At 57.6% G+C, this 19,593-nt stretch overlaps 1 protein-coding gene across 1 annotated transcript in view; it reads left to right on the forward strand.

Annotated features, from left to right (window-relative positions):
• Positions 1 to 19,593, forward strand: part of Col4a2 (collagen type IV alpha 2 chain) — a 151,457-nt gene that overhangs the window by 120,191 nt on the left and 11,673 nt on the right. The window contains exons 23-34 of the mRNA XM_027938844.3: positions 1,307 to 1,379; positions 1,463 to 1,569; positions 3,796 to 3,997; positions 4,384 to 4,443; positions 6,730 to 6,786; positions 7,227 to 7,334; positions 7,844 to 8,065; positions 11,435 to 11,596; positions 13,379 to 13,549; positions 14,305 to 14,448; positions 17,477 to 17,599; positions 17,749 to 17,930. Of these exons, the coding sequence (XP_027794645.2) occupies positions 1,307 to 1,379; positions 1,463 to 1,569; positions 3,796 to 3,997; positions 4,384 to 4,443; positions 6,730 to 6,786; positions 7,227 to 7,334; positions 7,844 to 8,065; positions 11,435 to 11,596; positions 13,379 to 13,549; positions 14,305 to 14,448; positions 17,477 to 17,599; positions 17,749 to 17,930 (1,611 nt within the window). The remainder of the gene's footprint in view (positions 1 to 1,306; positions 1,380 to 1,462; positions 1,570 to 3,795; positions 3,998 to 4,383; positions 4,444 to 6,729; positions 6,787 to 7,226; positions 7,335 to 7,843; positions 8,066 to 11,434; positions 11,597 to 13,378; positions 13,550 to 14,304; positions 14,449 to 17,476; positions 17,600 to 17,748; positions 17,931 to 19,593) is intronic.

Below are 19,593 nucleotides of genomic sequence, written 5' to 3' on the forward strand. Positions count from 1 at the left end.
GTGAACCCAACTTGGGCTCTCCATACAAAGGAATCGGATCCGCTATAAATCAGGACCACCACTGATTCGTGCTGCAGTGTGGACAGGCCTGGGAAAGGCCGTGCCGAGCACAAAGAGCGTGTTCCTGTTGTGCCCGTTGTCTTGCGTTTGGTCATATGCTCATGTTCAGCAGCCCCCTGCAGTGGGATGGCTGAGATGAGTTCTTGTAATTATGGTTTGTTTTTGACACTTGTACTGACAGAGTCTGGCAGAGGCCTTGAGGCTTAGGAGTCGGCCAGTAAATACATTCTTCCTCCTGTCCATTGACACAACGTATTTACTGAGCAAGTCTGTGTGAGACACTGTCCTGGATGCTGGAAGAATGTTGCCCTCTTCTGCAGAGAGCCAAGTCATCAATAAATCTAGTATCTGTGGACTTTGCCAGGAGAAAGGAGCCCACAGTCTCTTGTAACTGACTATTTCTTTAAACCAACACTCATTCTGCTCTAGCAGCTGTGTGGCCACTCTCCACTCAGTTCAGAGGTCCTAAATTCCTGGAAATAGCATCAACTAAGATATGCCCTAAAACTAACATAACACACATTAAAATACAATCCCCACTCACTTCTGCCCATTGAAAAAGCCGCCTGAGATCTTACGACCTGAACTCGAGTGTCCCTGTAACCAACTTCTCTCTAAGCCCTATTTTTCCCTCAACCCAAACTTCATTTTGCAAAAGAAACCATGAATTAAATACATTGATTGCTCACAATGGTAAATGATCCGAGTTTCTAAGCATTGTACTTAGAAGTTCATAACCTGCCGGGATCCAAACCTGTAGGTAAGAGTTCGGCAGCCTCCTGTTTTAGGTCAATGCTTCTCAAAGGCACTGGGTCCAGGAATCCTATTTAAGAAGCAGATCATCCTCTGGCTGCCTCAGGGAGGTGGAGCTAAGCATCAGTATCTCTCACCAGAGATGCTGAGCACACTGGTCTGGGGATGGCACCCTGAGTAGCGAGTCTAGGTTTCCACTGTCCAACTACCTGGGGCACTTCCATTACATTTTAATTAAAATTTTTAAAAATATCTAAATTCAATTCCTCAGTCCTACTGTCCATTTTTAGTGACAGGGCTTGATGGGCACTGTGGCAGGTGGTCACTTGCCAGATAGCCCAACAGACCATTTCTGTCACTTCAGGGCTTCTCTGAGCAGCACTGGGCTTGGGGACAGGCGACTGCCCGTGGGTTGTGTGGGCTACTCAGCATTCTCTCCGTAGGTGTCCCAAGCAGCCTAAAGGGAGAAACGCTTGTCCCTTTGTCTCCACAGGGAGTCTCTGGCGTCGCTGGTGTTCCTGGGCCCAAGGGAATTAAAGGGGATTCCAGAACAATAACCACTAAAGGTCAGTTCCTGTGGCCGGGCAGCTTGGGCCACTTGGCTCTCCAGTGGATGCATCAGGAGATTCACTTGTGAATTCCTTCCCAGGTGAGAGAGGACAACCCGGTGTCCCAGGTGTGCATGGAATGAAAGGCGACGACGGTGTCCCTGGGCGCGACGGACTCGATGGATTCCCGGGCCTCCCAGGCCCTCCTGTGAGTAGCCGAAGTGGCAGGGCAGGCTGGCGGCTCGTCCTGATGCTTGTGTCCTCCAGACGGCTGAGAAGCAAATGGTGTTGGTGTTGGCACTGACCTGACCCAGTGCGAAGGCTGGCACCATCTGTTTTAATGAACACAAATCGTTTCTGTTAGGAAACAGCAGGATAAGTTAGCAGCCAGATCCAGAGTGAACATTTAAAGTCACAGAGTAAATAAATATTCCTCGAGGCATAATATAGAAGGAGAAAAGAAATAGAATTTTCTAGAGTGAGCGGTAGAGTCCTATTTTTGGAGAATAAATAGTGAAATAGACAATTGGGGGTTTGCGACAAACACTGAAAGAGGAGATGTTTGATCCCTAGAGACCCTGTCTCCTTTCCTGGGCAGTCAGGGAGGTGGGGCATGGCCGTCACCCCTGCCTGCCCCCCCGTAACAGACCTGGTTCTCTCCTCCTGTGATTCTGCACTGTCATTTCCTGCCTCTTGTTCTTTCCTAGATTCCGTTTTCCCTGTGGCCAGCAAGCCTCCTTAAGCTCTTGGTTTTGGTGTCCTGGGGCTGCCTAACAAAGCTCCTCTGACGGGGCGGCTCATTCAGCAGAGGTGACTCCCCAGCTCGGGCTGGTGGCTGGGAGCCAGGTGTGCAGGCTCCTTCTGAGGCTAGGAGGGAAGACTGGAGGCGCCTCCATCCTTCCCCGTCTGGTAGACAGCTGCCTTCTCGACTTGCCTGTGTGCGTTGGTCCCTGTGACAGAGGTCCCTGGGGTAGGGAGAGCAGTCCTCCCACTAAGCCCTTGTCGTCCCTGGATCCTCTGCGTGACCTGCTCCTAAGCACGGTCCCCTTCGCGGTGCGGGGAATGCATATGCCTCCTCCCTCCTGGCTTTGCAACCTGACTGTGGGCAGCCCCTCTGCCTGGTCTGCAGCCCGGGCCTACCTGACCTCAGCATGGCCAGGGTCTGCTGTACCTGTTATGCTTGGGGCGGTCGTCCTGGGCCAGGTGGCATGGGTGACTCTGTGACCGTGTCGCAGCGAGTCCTGTCTGGAAGACGGCAGGAGTGAGATGGGAGGCAGAGCTGGGGTTGGGTGAGGGGAACCGGCGCCCTGTGGTGTGCGTGTGGATTTGTCTCAGTGACAGTGGCCTGGGTCAGTGGCTTGTGGAACTGTGTTCTGCAGGGGACACGACCCTGACTGTGAGGGTCCAGCCAGCTCCAAGGCACCAAGGACCCGTGACAGGGACAGCCTTCCCTGCTGTGTTCCCGGAGCAGGCCTCTGAGAGAAGCACTCAGACCCCAGCTGCTGGTTCCCTGGGGCGGGTGGCCTCTGTCAGTGCTCATGGGCTTCCCTGCTCCCTGGACCACTGAGCTAAGGACAGGAGCACCTGCTGGTGGGAGTCACTGGTGCCTGAGCCTCATCTGCCATGGCAGGTGGGCGCCTGCCCCATGATCTCCGCAGGAGCCCTGACATCAAGGCCCCCCACATCAGCACTGGTGTGCTTTGAGGAGGGGCTGCCAGGGCCCTTCCATGCACCTGCAGGCCTTATACCTGGCAGAGAAAGTGATTTCGAGAACAGCAGTGAGATTTCTTATCTCCTGGGCCTCACTGTCATCAAAAGGCCCCTCTTCCACCCCCTGGCTCTGTGGGGAAGCTGGGACTATTCCCCCAGCAGCTCCTCCAAATCGCCCCGAGCTCACTGCCCCACCCCAGTGCCCCACCCACCCTGTGTTGTCGCCTTAGGACACCCCGTGGGGAGTGTCCCATCCTGTGACTTAGCCGTCTTTTCCGATCCTGTAGTCTCCCCTCATTTCTAGCTTTCTCTCATCTAATTTAGCTTCCTCTCCTTTAATGACGCGCTGTCCCTGTGTACCGTAGATGGCACAAATGCCAATCATAACAATGCCAGTAACCTGTCCCTGACCCACGTGTCTCCCCCGGCCCCCCTGTGCTCACACAGGACTTTCTGGTGACGTCCGTTCGGTGCAAGATACAGCAGCTAGGAGTAGGAAATGAGTGTGGGACATAGGTGTGACTCAGCAGCTGCCTCTGTCCTGTTGCTCCCAAGTGTCATGAAGCCTGACCCTGATCCTTGTGACTTGGTGGGGCCATGACAGCAGGTCCTGTTCATCTCTGTGGCCTTTCTGCTCTGTATCCATGGCACAGAACTCCAGGGACATGGGACAGGAACCCGGGCAGTGGCGGCTGTCTATGATGCTGTATTTGTTTTCTCACAGGGGGATGGCATCCAAGGTCCCCCAGGGGACGCAGGTCACCCAGGCATACCTGGAACCAAGGGTGTTCCAGGAGAAATGGGCCCCCCAGGACTGGGCTTGCCAGGCCCTAAGGGCGAGCGTGGATTCCCTGGAGACGCTGGGCTACCTGGACCGCCAGGCTTCCCCGGTCCTCCTGGCCCCTCCGGAACCCCAGGACAGCCAGGTAAGGGGGAGCCCTTTGTTTGCTTTCCGAGTATCAGATGCCATTGAGTGCTCCCACTCCCTCTGCACCAACCTGCACCCCCCCAGGAGCCAGGCAAGGGCGTCACGCAGCCACGTCTATTCTTGGCTGATGGATCGTTACCACGGGGGGGGGGGGGGGGGGGGGGGGGGGGGGTCTGCCCCACCCACCCCCTGCTCTTCTCAGCAGTCAAAATGTGGAGCTTCCCCTCTTGGGCACTCAAGTTCAGAAGTTGGCCTTCTGATTCTGGGGCCCACACTCTAACTCCCCAGCAGGGCACGCACACATTCACGCACGCACACCCCCGTGGTAAGTCAGCGCCTTTCAGTGACTCCAAGATTGCCTGACGCTCTCCTTGTGTCTTGCAGATTGTGACATAGATGTCAAAAGGCCCATTGGAGGTGACAGACAAGAGACCTTACAGCCAGGTACAGTAACGGGGAGCAGGTGGCTCTAGATGGCTATAAGACTTTGGGCTGGTCAGACACGTGACTGGCTGAGGAGGGCTCGCTGAGCTCCAGCAGCGTGGGTGGGCGGGAACAGTGGTGTGTGCAAAGCTGGGGCCCGTCTGCTTCAGCTCAGGACAGGCGAGCACCTCAAGGCTGTCCCCACGGTGTACCCACCAGTGGCAAGTGCACCACATCCACTCCGTGTGAAGGAACACCACAGAGGTGCTCACACTTGAGATCTGCACCTGTCCACCTCACTGCGTGGCCATGAAGGACATCGGTGGATGGCTGGCTTGTTGTCCAGAGTGAAGAGCGAGGCCCACGCGTCAGGGAAGAATCCTGCCTAGCAATGGACAGGTGCTAGAGAGAACAAGGCTGGCAAGCAGGCAGCTCGAGGGATGGCCCCAGCCAACATCTGGGGACAGGGAGTCACTGCAGGTAGACTTGGACACTGAGCAGAAGCTAGGGAGAGAGAAGGAAAACACAAAGACACACGTGGAGCACCAGGCCAGTGAGAATCCCCAGGACGGGGAGGATGAGGACTGCAGCTAGAGGAGCCATTCTCAAGGTGAAGGTGAAGGTCTGACCCTGAAGTCAGGGGCTGGACAGCCCGGGTCAGCTGCCGGTACCTGCACAGCAGGGATGGCACCTGCACAGGTCTCAGAACAGGCCGGTCACCTAAAGGGCCATTCCAAGCCTGAGAGTCGTAGGCAGGGGCCCAGGCCCTCCTGAAGCTCCAGGCTTCTCCATCAGGATCCTGAGCTAGCCTCTGTGCTCCATTCTGCAGCGGGGCGGGGGCGGGGGGGGGCATCAAGGCCACAGAGCGGCTCCTCACCCAGAAGCTGGGACCTGCCACTGCAGTCGCAGAGAAGGGAGAAGGTGTGCGCCAGGTGGGGGATGGCTTCCACCACCAACTCAGGAGGGATCTGGGCCAGACACACAGACCAACAGCGGAAGGACAGAAAGCCCTGCCGGCGAGCCAGGAACACGGAGCTTGGAGCACTCTGCACTCGGGGACGTGGAAGCAGGTGAAGAGAGCTCAGAGGATGGAGCCCTGCAGGAGGTCACTACTGGTCGTAACCCGAGCTGTCTCACAGGGTGCCTTGGTCAAGCAGAGAGCGAGCCCCAAGCGGATGCAGGGAGACTGGGGAGGGGCCAAGGCTTCGAGGCATCAGCTAGATCATGACTCAGTAGGAGTAGAGGCCAGGGAGCCGTGGACAGTAATGCATTCGTGATCTGGGGGTGTTCCCAGAGCCCCAGGGCTTCAGTGTATAGTGATTCTGGGCTGTGCCAAGATCCGAGATGTGTCCAAGCTGATAACAGTGGCGCAAAGATCAGAGACTGTGACATTCCACAGACACCAAGAGCAGTGTGGCTGTAGCCCTGTGCCTGGTGAAGAAGCCACTGGCTGTACCTCCCAGAATATTCCGGATGTTAAGCCACGGTCTGGGGTGAAAGAACCCCCTTGGTTTCCCCAGCACTGGCAGAGCGGTTTGCCAACGATGACCATGACATCAATGATGAGGATGAGACGTGTACGGAGCCTCTCATAGGAAAGGACCCGCTGTTCCAAGGTGGCCAAGAACACGATGCCACCCAGAGACCGAGGCAGAGGGGGCTAATGTCCTGGGCAGACGCTGGCCATTCAGACAGGACACATGGGGCCCTGGTCCGCACTCTCAGGGAAATGGACCAAAGAGGTCCCAACAACGACTATGCTTGCAAGACGGCTTTCTCAGCAAAGGGCGCCTGACAAAACGCCCCCTGAAACGTCACCTCTCCGGGCAGCGCCAGCCACAGCACCGCAGCCTTGGCCGGGCTTTATTGCTCAGAGCAGCCACTTGCTGGGTTCATTCTGAAGCTGTTCAGAGTCACAAAGGAGAAGCCCAAGGATCCCTTTTAAAGTCACAAGCTTCTCCACCTGCTGGGAGACATTTTCAGGCGAGAGAGGCGTCTGCATTGACCGGCCAGGGCCACGATGACCTGGCCTGGGCTGAGGCTGCTGCCCATAAGAAGGACGCCTCTGGCAGCGCAGCACAGTTTCTATTTGACCAGTCTGACTTAATTTGCACCCTATGTGAATATTCTGGTATTATTACACAATGAGATTGAACTTCTACTTACATCAGAACCAAGATTAATTAAATCACTGAATTGCTTACAAAATGGTAGCCCGATCGTCTGGCCACCGTTGACCCTGCCAGTCCCCAAGACCCCGAGACCTGGCATTGACAATGCCTCAGTTCCTCCCTCCTGTCTCCCCAGGTTGTGTCAGAGGCCCCAAAGGACTGCCTGGCCGGCCAGGACCCCCAGGACCCCCAGGTAACCTACGCAGGAAGCCAGAGAACACGCCAGTCTCCCATCCTCCGCTTTCTCTCCCCCTCTTGGTCCCCTCTGCCCCTGCGTGCTCCCTCCCGGGACATGGCAGGTGCCACCTTGCTGAGACCACCGCCAGCCGTGGGCACTTCCCTGGGAAGCCAGCTCTTATGCATGCAGTGAGAAATGTGTGGTGATGGACACTCAGCAAACCCCTGGCTGAGCAGAAACTCCTGCCACAGGGAGGAACCCGGCCTCGGCTGTGGCCCGGTGGCCTGGGTAGGCACCCAGGGAGAGTCCTTGGGTAATCCCCGAGGTGCAGGGTGGGTCTGACGTACCCACACCTCAATATTTCCCAGATGCAGAATGACCTCATTAGGCCAGGTGCCAAGCAGTCACACCCCAATTACCCTTGTGGATCTGACATGGTTTATCTGAATGTTTAGGCACCAAAGGCCTCAGAGGGATCCCAGGCTTCTTAGGAGCTGATGGAACACCAGGGCTCAAGGGCTTTCCTGGAGACCCAGGCCGGGAAGGGTTCCCAGGACCCCCAGGTAAGTCAGCCCCTTAAGTTTGGGAAAGTGCTTGCATGTGGACAATCAGGGCAGCTGACATTATGGGTAGGAAGACTGTCCCATCCAGGACTGGGAGCCCTGAAGTGGACAGGGGGCTGGGGCAGACCAGAGGGAAGGGAAGGAGAATGGCTCCGGGTGTTCCCATCCCCTGGGAGTGTCCGTCAACCACTGCACTCCTGGCCTGCATGCAACCTGGATGTATGGGAGCCCATGAGCCATGAAGTGGCACGTCCAGGGAACAGCTGGTCACAGCCTTGTCCCCCCTGGTTGAATCGTAGGTCTGGGACCCGATGGTGGAGGAAAGCAGAAGAGATTTAGTGGACAGATGTTGGGAGAAGTGCAGGCACCAGGACAGGCAGCAGGGCAAGGCCCGGACCCCGGGGACACCGCCCAGCCACTTGCCCAGCCTGGCTGTCCAACCTCTTTCCACACTGCACCAGAATGTGACGATGCTGGCCTGTGACTAACGGACCCCCGTTTCCTTCTAGGGTTCATGGGACCTCGGGGATCCAAAGGTGCTGTGGGCCTCCCTGGCCCAGATGGACTCCCAGGCCCTGTTGGCCTGCCTGGACCAGCTGGACCCCCTGGGGAGAGGGGACTTCCAGGAGAAGTTCTAGGGGCCCAGCCTGGGCCCCGGGGAGATGCTGGACTACCTGGACACCCGGGGTTGAAAGGTCTGCCAGGAGAGAGAGGCCCCCCTGGATTCAGAGGTGAGTCATGTGACAGGGGCATGTTACAGTGGAGGGACCCTGTGCCAGCTGCACTGTGGCTGCCAAGCTGAATCTGAAATCCTTCCTGGGGGCTTTGGTGAGAAGCACCCACACTGTGTGCGCCTGGTCTTGCTTTGTCTTCTCCACTTCGTCCCAGCATGCATGCCTGCAGCATGTTCATGTCAGTCACAAGCCTGCCGTAGCCCTGATACGTGCTGTCGCCCTGCAGACCTTTCACAGCTGCGGACCCTCAGTTGCATGGGGCTCACCCTGCAGGGCTCACTGGTTTTTCCAGCAGACTCGCCCAGTGGTACAAAGGACGGGCAGGCCTAGGGGGGCTTAGGCACTAGATACGGAGGGGATAGGAATAATCTGCAATGCAGTTTGATTGGGTGGTGGGTGTGAAAATGGATACAGACTTAGAATGTCTTCATGAGGTTCACAGGGGAGCAGTGTAGAAAGGCGGCACTGTCTGGGGCATGAACAGGCATCAGATGGCCTCGAGAATCCAGTCTGTGTAAATCTGGCCCTGAGAGCCTCATGCCTCCAGCTTTAATCACAGAGAGCGTCTGAGTAGCAAGTCTTCACCTCAGCAGACCCCACGCTGGAGATGGTGGAAATCCACCACCCGGTGTTCCCAGTCCAGACCGCCTGTGTGGGTCAACCACTTATGTGTGGGCAGCATTGTCACCTGGCTGGAGGTGCAGAAGCAGTGTCCATCCTCTGGCTCTGCAGCTGCCCTGCTGGACACCCTTCCCAGGACTTTCAGGCAGAGTGGAGCCTGGTCCTGCCCGCAGGGAGCTCCCAGAGCTCAGGAACATGGTGTGGTTACGCGGTTTGGGGTTGGGCTTCTCAGTGTCCTAGCAAAGCCTCAAGTGTGGGACACATGGCAAGTGGGTGTTGATTTCAGCGAGAGTGACCAGCTCCTACAGATGTTGATACCGACTAGGAAGACTCCAGCTCCCGGCCATGGTGCCCCTGAGGTGGCTGGAGTGCACACACAGCACCTCGCACAGCCTGCTCATGCCTATGTCACCACTCAGGCACTGCTCGTGTGTGCCCGTACACGTGCCATGCACACATGTTCACGTGCAACGACTCACCAGCACATGCACACACATGCATGTGTCTGCACACACACAGCCCTGAACCAAGCAGTGTAGGTCACTGGATAAAATGACCCAGCCATGGAGACTGCTGGGCCACTGGGGCCTCCCTGTCCAGCTTACCCCTCTGGGTCAGTTACAGAGCATAGCGTGTGTGTCCATGATTCTGTGGAGATAGGACAAGGCTCCATGCCGCAGCCTGCTGCTGGTGTTCAAGTGAGACCCTCATGCTCACTTGGCAAAGCTGGGCCCACTCTCTTCCCTCCCACAGTCTACCCTCCCTCTACTCCGCAGTCCAACTGTAAAAATAGACCTTTTTGATAAGGACACTTCTGGTAGAATCCGTTAAAACGTGACCATTCCCTATAGGCTTCAAGCATGAAATTCAAACGTGGCAGCAGGTAAACGTCCGATGCCCTCTGAGCCTCTCCTGACCCACCTCCCCTCTGTGAGAAGCTCATAGGCCTGGCCGAGGCAGCCCGTCACACTTCCAGCACACCGTCCCTCGGTGCCGGGACAGGTGGGCAAGGCTGCTTCTGCTGGCCATAGGCCATAGGGGTCAGTCACAAAGACAGTGCACACTGTGCTTCTGAGCAGAACTTCCCAAGTACTCGCGCAGGCCCACAGGGCAGATGTCACTGAGCTGAGGCCGCTGACGTGCAGGTCACCTCGACACCAGGTGTCCCACAATGGCAAGCTGACCAGAACCCTCCAGCTCCAAGGAAATAATCACCACAAACAACGGAAAGCAAAATGTCCCCCACCGACTCTCCCCCAGGCCACCCCTGAGGTAGAGGTCTGCTCCCTCCACTCCAGGAGGAAAGCTCCCAGACACCCTGAGACAGGCCTGGGACCTACGGCCTCAGCAGTGGCTCATGTGCTCAGGCCTCGCGTCTCCCAGAGCCTCACAGTCACTGCGCTCTGGACATTAACTTGTGCTCTGTGTCCGTGCCTCTTGGTGAGGACTCACTGCCAGCCATACTGTGGGGGCGGGAGAGTATGTACCCCTGGGATCAGACAAACGCGCTCTCGCACCCCCCTGCAGACCCACCTCCCGCTCATTCACACCATCAGGTACCTGGAGAGTCAGGAGGCCTGATTTCAGGTCTTGGGTTGATCTGAGACTGACCGGTCCGTTCTCTGGCTGCCCCTCCCCTTCCCCACCCACCTGGAGGGATGGTCATGGTTAAGAGAGGGTGCCTGGCACCTCCTCTATACTACTTGGAGGACAACTGTGATAAGTTTACGCTCCGAAAGAAGGGGGCAAGGACTAAGCGGAGGAGATCCAGACAGCTAGTGTTGAAAAGTAGAAGGAATCACGTGTTCACCGTGTCTGACCACTGGGTAGGCAGGACACCACTGACACAAAACCAAGGGAAGAAGCCATACACTCATGTGCACACACACACACGCCCATGCATGCGTCACATACGGCACACTCACAAAATGTATGAAACATACAAATGTTAATGTTCCACATTAGAAACAAAGTCTGAGCAGCAAACTTGCAATAGAAAATTAGATAAGACAAACTATTCGTATCCCTCCTCCTTGGAGTAAGTCCTGCAGTCTAAGAAAAACATCAAAACCCCCAGAGGAAAAATAAGTAAAGAAAACAACTTCACCAAAAAGCAAAATATGGGAGAAAAAATGCTCCTCATAATCAAAAACATGCAAACTAACCCCACACCATACTTACCCGCCCCACATTGGCAGGGCTTCTGGTTCTGCCTTAATAACGAGGCTCAGTGTGAGGTGTTCCTAAGACATTAGCCTGGGCTTGGCCACCAGGCCCATTCCCAGGGCACTTCCCTAAGGACATGGTCTGCCGCACAGGCATGGTGTGTGTCCCCAGCCCACCCTGCTCACAGCACCGTCCCAGACAGCAGGAGGGTGCGGTGGGGTGTAGATCGTGCACACCACGGGGTGCTTTGTTCATGCAGTCATCGTGGGTTGGCAGAGGACATTTTTAAATGTGGCCAAGTGCCGGAAGCTTAGCGCCCAGTGAGAAGGGCAAAGTCAATGCACAGCGTCAGCTCTGCAGGCAGATGGTGTGTTCCTGGGAGCAGGAACCAGGTCAAACGTCGGCAGCCATTCTGGGTGACGGCCTGCGCCCCTTTGGAGCCGTCCTTTCTACCTCCCGTGTTTGCCAGGTTTTCCGCGGCCCAGAAACAAGTCACTGTCATTTCCATAGACTGAGTCTGAGGAGGCAGGTGTCTGATCTCAGGATGGGCCTCACGGCTCTTGCCTCTGATTCCTGCAGGAAGCCAGGGGATGCCCGGAATGCCAGGGCTGAAGGGTCAGCTGGGCTTCCCGGGACCTTCGGGCCAGCCAGGACGGCCCGGGCCTCCAGGACAACATGGATTCCCAGGAGCTCCCGGCCCAGAGGGGCCCTTGGGTCGGCCAGGTGCCCCAGGCCTCGGAGGTAAGGCTCCAACAGCCCCAGAAAGGGCGGGGGGGGGGGGTCCTCGCCATAACAACAACTAGACCAGTAATGACGTCCCCTGAAGGATCCTCAAACTGTGTTCCAAGGAACACAGAAGTACAGAAGGTTCTAAAAATAGGGTGTGTATTTCACCAAAGAGAATTCGAGCAGCCAGAGAAACCAGCTCACCCTTCGTACCTGTTGTGAATGTCAGAGATCCAGGTAAGTTTTCAATAGGGAAAGAAAAAAAATCAAAACCAGTGCTGAAGAGAAACCACAGGAGGCACAGAGGAGGTGAGGGGCCAGAGCACTGCCCACTGAGAGAGCACGGTGCTGGTCCGTCCCAGGCATCCCCATTTCAGAGACCAGTGAATGTTTCCGAACTTTACTCCATTGCCCAAGCAGAGCTCCTGGGCCCAAGGGCTCTCCTGCCTCTGCCCCGGGCTCTGTGACTGCAGCACGTGCCGCCACCCCATGCCTGGCTCGCTCATTGTTGGTGCTGCCCAGCAAGGACACGTTTTATTTTTTATAAAAGTTTTCCAGACAGTCACCATCATTTTGCCAAAGGACACCGTAACACCAGCACTCGATACACAAGAACAGTCTTGTCGACAAGAACACATTAAGCTTCTTAAAAACCCCCATCTTGCTTGTGATTGTCTGGATTGCCTTACTCAGGTGACAGCTCTGTGGAGGACCTTCACGGTCTGCATGGGGGACACGCTGGGCACACACAAACCATGTGTAAACTAGGCGCTCCTTGCACACGGATGCACCTATCTCCAAAACGGGCTGGAAATAGGAAATAGGAAATACAGCGCCCTGCAGCTGTACTGGCCGGGTTTCAGGACACACATGCTGGGCAGGAGGCCTTGGGTCCTATGTCAGTGTTCACGAGGCCTTGCCAGTTCTCAGCTCCTGCACGTGTCCCTGAAGATCCATGAGCAGTAGATACAAGTCCCTCTCCGAAGGCACCTGCCCGTCCCCTCTCACACTCCACTCCACTGCAGAGTCCACACACCACTGAGCTTGTGTTTGGCCAGGGTGCGGCAGAGACCAACCCTGTGTTCAGAGGAGGCAGGGAGCTGGCAGGACTGGACAGGGAGGGGCACTTCCTAGGGAAGGGGACAGCCCAGCAGAGGCAGGAGTGCCCAAGGAAGGGCCCGAGTGCAGGGTTGAACCAAGGGTGGGAGCAGAGGTCTGGACAGAGAGGCAAGGCCAGAGCAGGACAGGCATTGAAGGTGGCTGAGGAGTGAGGGCCCCAAGGCCAAGGGAGCCACAGGCCAAGGGAGCCACAGGCCAAGGGAGCCACAGGCGGGTCTTGGCAGAGAAGGAGAAAGGGGCTCAGGAGTCTGCAGGCAGCTGGAGGTGGGCTGGGTGCAGGAGAGGACAGGGACAGCAGCCGGCTGGAGCTGTTGAAGATGCCTCGGTGAAGGTGCCCGGTGGAGCAGGGAGACAGGGAGGGCAGTAGCAGTCAGGCAGGGTCCTGTCCCTGGAACTCGGAATAGGCAGGCTCCTGACTGACCCCAGCAGCCATGTCCTTGATGAGCTAGCTGGCAGTGCCCCTCACGCCTGACGCAGCTCCAGCTTGCAGGGGAGAGCCACAGGGGGCTCCTCCCACGGAAGTCCTGCCCTGGGGGGATTTCCACAGGCTCCTTCCACTGTGAAAACCTGTTTCCTACCAAGAGGTTCTTTTAGAAAAATGTTTGTGATTTCTGCCTTGAATGCATCAAAGAAGTTTTCTCTATGTCCCTTTAATTTTGATTTTTCTCTTCTTGACAGGACTTCCTGGAGATAGGGGGGACCCTGGTGACACAGGCGTCCCTGGCCCTGTGGGCATGAAAGGGCTCTCTGGAGATAGAGGAGATGCTGGCTTCTCAGGCGAGCGAGGCCACCCAGGAACCCCTGGATTTAAAGGAATGGCTGGAATGCCTGGAATCCCTGGGCAAAAAGGTACATGTGCCGGGTGTCACCTTGCAGGAATATGAGGCCACCTGCACCCTGAGTTGAGGCAGCTGTCCCACGCACTTGCCTCACCCTGCAGGAGGCTGGCCTCACACACCTGCAGGCCTGAGACCCTGGGACCTTGAAGAAACAGGCTGATATCACGTAGGTGGGGTGGGACCAGTGTGCCTCAGAATGTTTATTTACCTCTAAGAAAGGAGGCAGGATGATCATCAACAAGGGACAGTGGCAGAGGCCCACAGAGGCCCACTGGAACTGGGCTCAGCCTGGAGGCCCTCTGGTGCTTTTATGCAGCTGGCTTACTGGGGTCACTAGCTGTGCGGGCACCCAGGGCAAACACAAGCCGAGCCTCCGCTGGTGGAGGTTGCTTCCCGTGGTGCTTTGCGGACCTCCCTGCAGGGAGCAGGGCTGAGGCCATGTTCATGTCCAGAGCCCTTTCTCGTTGTGTGTGAGGCCCTGGCCCTGGGCTGCCCACAGGCTGTCCTCAGGCCTCCCCACTGACGTCCACAGAGCTGCCTTTCTGTTATCCACAATGTTCTGCTGCTCACGGGTGAACCGTGGCCCTCTGTTTGCACCTGGCCCAGCAGACAAGAGTTCTTAGAAAATCCCCAGAGACCCCTCTGGGGGTTCAGGTCTGAGCGTCTTCCCAGGTGAATTGCACCTCTGCAGTTAGGGACAGTGAGTGACGTGAGCCGTTGCTTGTTCCTCCCTTCCACCCACCACTTCTCCCTTTTCCTCCGCAGGGGAGAGAGGTTCTCCTGGGATGCACGGCTTCCAAGGCATGGTGGGGCTCAAAGGAAGATCTGGGTTCCCAGGAACCAAAGGAGAGGCAGGATTTTTTGGAGTGCCTGGTCTGAAGGGCCTGGCTGGAGAGCCGGGTGTGAAAGGTATGCCCCTGAGCCCCGCCCCAGGAGGTGGGGGCTCCCTTCACGGCAGTGTCCCTGCTCGGAAGGAACCTAGACCCACCACATTCAGGAACCCTGGTGCTAGAAGCTGAAAATAATCAAACCAAATGAGCCAAACCTAGAAGGCTCATCCCACTTCAGCAAACTGAGGGAGTGTCGGGGACAAACCTGACCGAAGGACAATGTCGAAAACCAAAGTGACAGCGCCATCGAGAACAAAAACTGCCATGAACACTGCACCACGATCTTGCTGTAGCGAGCCCAGGGAGGGAGGGCCAGGGGGGGATGGAGAGCTGGGGAGGGAGGGCCGGGCACGTTCCAGAAGGCCGGAGCGCAGAGCAAGAGCAGATGCTGGGCCCCAGAGCCACTGGACAGGCATCACAGGACCCCAGTGGGAGGCTCCCTATCCACGAGGCTCAGGATAAAAAGCCACATCCTCATGATTTCTATTCTCTAAGAACTTAATTACCAAGAGCCAGTGCTGGCGAGCGTGTGCAGAGACCAGGCCTCGGGTGCTCCCGGTGGGAGTAAGAGGTGGCAACCAGTGGGGGGGACACAGTGGGCACTCAGTGGGGACAGTGAGGATGCAGTGGGGACATAGTGGGCACAGTGAGGACACAGTGGAGACAGGACACAGTGGGGACAGTGGGAACACAGCGGGGACAGTGGGAACACAGCGGGGACAGTGGGGACCCAGCGGGGACAGTGAGGACAGTGAGGACACAGAGGGGACAGTGAGGCCACAGTGGGCACGGTGAGGACAGTGAGGACACAGAAGGAACAGTGAGGACATAGCAGGGACAGTGCGGACACAGAGGGCACAGTGAGGACACAGTGGGGACAGTGAGGACACAGTGGGGACAGTGAGGACACAGAGGGGACAGTGAGGACACAGTGAGGACAGTGAGGACACAGTGAGGACACAGTGGGGACAGTGAGGACAGTGAGGACACAGTGGGGACAGTGAGGACACAGTGGACACAGTGAGGGGACAGTGAGGACACAGTGGGGACAGTGAGGACACAGTGGGGACAGTGAGGACAGTGAGGACACAGTGAGGACACAGTGGGGACAGTGAGGACAGTGAGGACACAGTGAGGACAGTGAGGACACAGTGGACACAGTGAGGACACAGTGGACACAGTGAGGACACAGTGGGGACAGTGAGGACACAGTGGGGACAGTGAGGACACAGGACAGTGAGGACACAGTGAGGACAGTGAGGACAGTGAGGACACAGTGGACACAGTGAGGACACAGTGGGGACAGTGAGGACACAGTGGACACAGTGAGGACACAGTGGACACAGTGGGGACAGTGAGGACACAGTGGGGACAGTGAGGACAGTGAGGACACAGTGAGGACAGTGAGGACACAGTGGGGACAGTGAGGTCAGTGAGGACACAGTGGGGACAGTGAGGACACAGTGAGGACAGTGGGGACAGTGAGGACACAGTGAGGACAGTGAGGACACAGTGGACACAGTGAGGACACAGTGGACACAGTGAGGACACAGTGAGGACACAGTGGGGACAGTGAGGACCCAGTGGGGACAGTGAGGACACAGTGGGGACAGTGAGGACACATCAGGGACAGTGGGGACAGTGAGGACACATCAGGGACAGTGGGGACAGTGAATACACAGTGGGAACAGTAGGACACAGAGGGGACAGTGAGGACACAGTGGGGACAGTGAGGACACAGTGGGAACAGTAGGACACAGAGGGGACAGTGAGGACACAGTGGACAGTGAGGACACAGTGGACAGTGCACTAAAAGGTCAAACATGGTCACCCAGAGGTCTCCAGGTGGAGTAACTGGAAACACAGGTCGAGGCATGGCTTTGCACAGTGTCCACAGCTGTGGTCATTGGCCACTGTGACAGCCAACACAGAAGCCACCCAAGTGCCGCCCACTGATGCATGGGCAGCGGTGAAGCAAGCCCCGTGTGTGCTGCCTCGGGATTCCATCCTCAGCAGGCCCCAGGAGAGGCCGACTTAGAGAGGAGGGGCCCATAGTGATGGCCTGTGGCTGGGGGACCCCGCAGAACTGGGGACTGGCTGCTGATGGCTACGGGCTTCATTTTCTGTGATGAAAATGTTCCAGAGTTAGATGGTGTCATGGCTGCACAGCCCCAGAATTCACTGAAGCACTTCATTATCTCTTTCAAGGAGGATTGTGTGCTATGGGATTATTCATCAGTAGGATCTAACTAGAAACGTGGTGGCCCCAGGCTCCCCACCACTTCCTCCAAGCTGTCTGGTGCTCCTGAGCCTGCTGTCTGTCCCTGCGATGCACCACAACGCCCTGAGGGCCGGATTGCGTTGTTTGAGCCCCTCAACCTCTAGCTACTTACACTTGATAAATGTTAAAAGAAGGGACTGATTCCTTCCATTTGGTCAGATTCACTTACCAGCTGCCCTCTCCTGGGAGGAGGAGAGCTGGGGAGCCCTCGCCCGGCCCTTCTTCCCCTGCCCTCAAGGGCTCCCCAGAGCTCCCTGGCCACATCCCACACAGGAACCGCTGTCACTTTCCCAGCTCTGGTGGCCCTTGGTCCTGAGGCTCTGCAGGCGCAGACCAGCTCGGGGCCTACCGGAGGCCTGGGCAGCCTCCTTCCCTGTGTGGGCCTCCTGCTGAGGCCAAGCCTGGCTGTGCTGTCAGGCCACACTGGGGCTGCCCTGGCTGAGCACTCGCTCCTCCTGCTCGGCCCGCGGCTCCTGGGCACTGCTGGGGGGAGCAGAGCCTCCCTCCATGGTGGGCTCTGCTCAGTCACAGCCCTCAGGATCAAGGAGCTGGGTCCCCACGGCGGGGTCCCCACACCCTCTGCTCCAGTGAAAGAGCGGGGGGGGGGCACTTTCCCTCCCCCCCCCCACCCCTGGTCTCTCTGAGCTCCCTGGTCTGGGGACATGTGGCAAGGGTCCCTCAGGACGGGAGCTCTGGAGGCAGGCGGCACCTTTGTCACACATGGTTCAGGAGTTACAAGGAGCCGTGGTGTTCTGTTCCCTTCCAGGCAGCCGTGGAGACCCTGGTCCCCCAGGACCACCTCCCATCATCCTGCCAGGGATGAAGGACATCAAAGGGGAGAAGGGCGATGAAGGGCCCATGGGCCTGAAGGGGTACCTGGGCTTGAAAGGTGAGGCCCCGCTGAGCCCTGCTCCTGCCCGTCTCCTCTCCAGAGCTGCCCCTGAGCTCTGCAGACTTGACCTGGGCTTCAGTCTGCGAGCGTGGGAGGGTGGGCGCTGCCTCCTCACCAGGGCGTCACACGCTGGGGTCCTCCTACAGGAATCCAAGGGATGCCGGGGATCCCCGGGCTGGCAGGAATCCCAGGGCTACCTGGAAGGCCCGGCCACATCAAGGGAGCCAAAGGAGACATCGGAGTCCCTGGCGTACCAGGTCTGCCAGGATTCCCTGGAGTGACCGGCCCCCCTGGAATCACAGGATTCCCAGGGTTCACAGGAAGCCGGGTGAGTGATGCCGCTGCTCAGCACCCCAAGACCTCTCCCGCCTCGCTGGGAAAGGGTATTCGAGCCACAGCTCAGAGTCCTGGGCCGTGGAGCGCGAGGGGAGGCTGTGCGTGTGCGATGCCCACGTGGCCGAGCGTCCACCACAGCTGCCACTGCCGCTTCCATGGGCTCCTGGTGGATGAAACACGGCCTGCCATTTTTCACAGGGGCCTTGAAAGAACAAAGTGTGGATTTCCAGAGATCACATGTGACATCAGAGGCCTGAGAGCCTATTACGGGGCACGGTGGGAGGGGCAGCCCAAGTCACATCCTGCTGGCTATTTCCTCCTCCACACAGTGGGTGGCTTTGGAGCACTTGCTGTGGCCACTTGTTGCCATGTTACAGTGGGCGTCCTGAGCTGGGCGGGCTCTGGCCTCCACATCCTGCCTGCTCACCCCTAGGACGAGTGCGGAATAGACGTCACACTGGCAGGCCCAAGGTTGCCGCAGACTGTGCCTCGGCCAACTCCGTTTCCATCCTCTTTTGCTGAAGGTGTCACTCCCTCAAGGTCTGCAGCACACGACAGACTCAGTTCTGTCAATCATGGTGTGGTCAGAGCACTGGGCAGGTCACCCTGTTAGCAATAGCCCCGGCTGGCCCGTCTGCGTTCCTGCTTTGGGGTGCAGAGTCCTCGGGTCTTGCCCCTCCCTCCCAAATCTGTAGCCGTGCTGCTGGGGCCAGCTGAAGAGGAAGATGCACTCGGCCACCGCAGGACCCCCTGAGGGTGTTCCCAGCAGCTTTGCCCCCAACAGCCCCAAACTGGGGAACAGCTCGAGTGTCCGTCAGCAGGAGAGACGGCCCGTGAACACGGCACTCCCAGAGAGCAGAGCGGTGCGCAGTGTAACACGGGCCTTCCTGACAAGGCCCAGCATGACCAGGCGCAGCTCCAGGTTGAACACACACCAGAAATGAGAAAGCACAGATGACATTCACGGACCAACGGGACCCCGTGGCCCAGGTCAGGGAGGAGAGTGGCCACTCAGGTGCTGAGAACTTCCGCAAAGTGCCGGGGAGCCCATCTCCATCTGATGGCACCTGTGTCACGTGCATCTAGCTGTGCGTTCAGGGCTAGCGTGCTTTCTGTGAGTGACGCCTCAATAAGGAAAACCTTGGAGAGAAATGGGTCATTATCCCCACACGGACATAGCCTCGGACCTCACTCCTTCGGCCGCCCGTGGAGCCCTATTGCTGCTTTGGAGACTCAAGCCAGGCCGCACGAGGAAGGGCCGTGGTCTCTGTGCTGCAGGTTGAAGGCCCTGTGTGGGTGCTGACCTGGGGACCACTGGCACCAAGGCAGAACAGCCACTTCCCTCTGGGGAGAGGCCACTTTAGAGAGGAAAAGTGTGGCTTCTAGGAGGTCACAGAGTGACCCAGGCCCCTTCTCCCTGCAGAAGGCAGTACACAGCCACATGCCTGTTTTATGACCTAGAGTACCTTCTGCCACCAGCAGCCTAGGCACACAGCCCTGTCCTGCTGCCTGCTAGCCCAGTGGCCTTACCAAGTCTCTCAATCCTTCAGCCCTGGGCTCCTCCTCTGTCCAGTGGAAACAGGAGTGCCGGCCTCATGGGGCAGGGGAGGCTAAACAGGCTGGAGATGGGAGTCCACATGCAGGCCCGTGGAGAG

Source organism: Marmota flaviventris, chromosome 4 (assembly GCF_047511675.1).
Source record: "Marmota flaviventris isolate mMarFla1 chromosome 4, mMarFla1.hap1, whole genome shotgun sequence".
In the NCBI taxonomy this organism is placed as follows: Eukaryota; Metazoa; Chordata; class Mammalia; order Rodentia; family Sciuridae; genus Marmota; species Marmota flaviventris.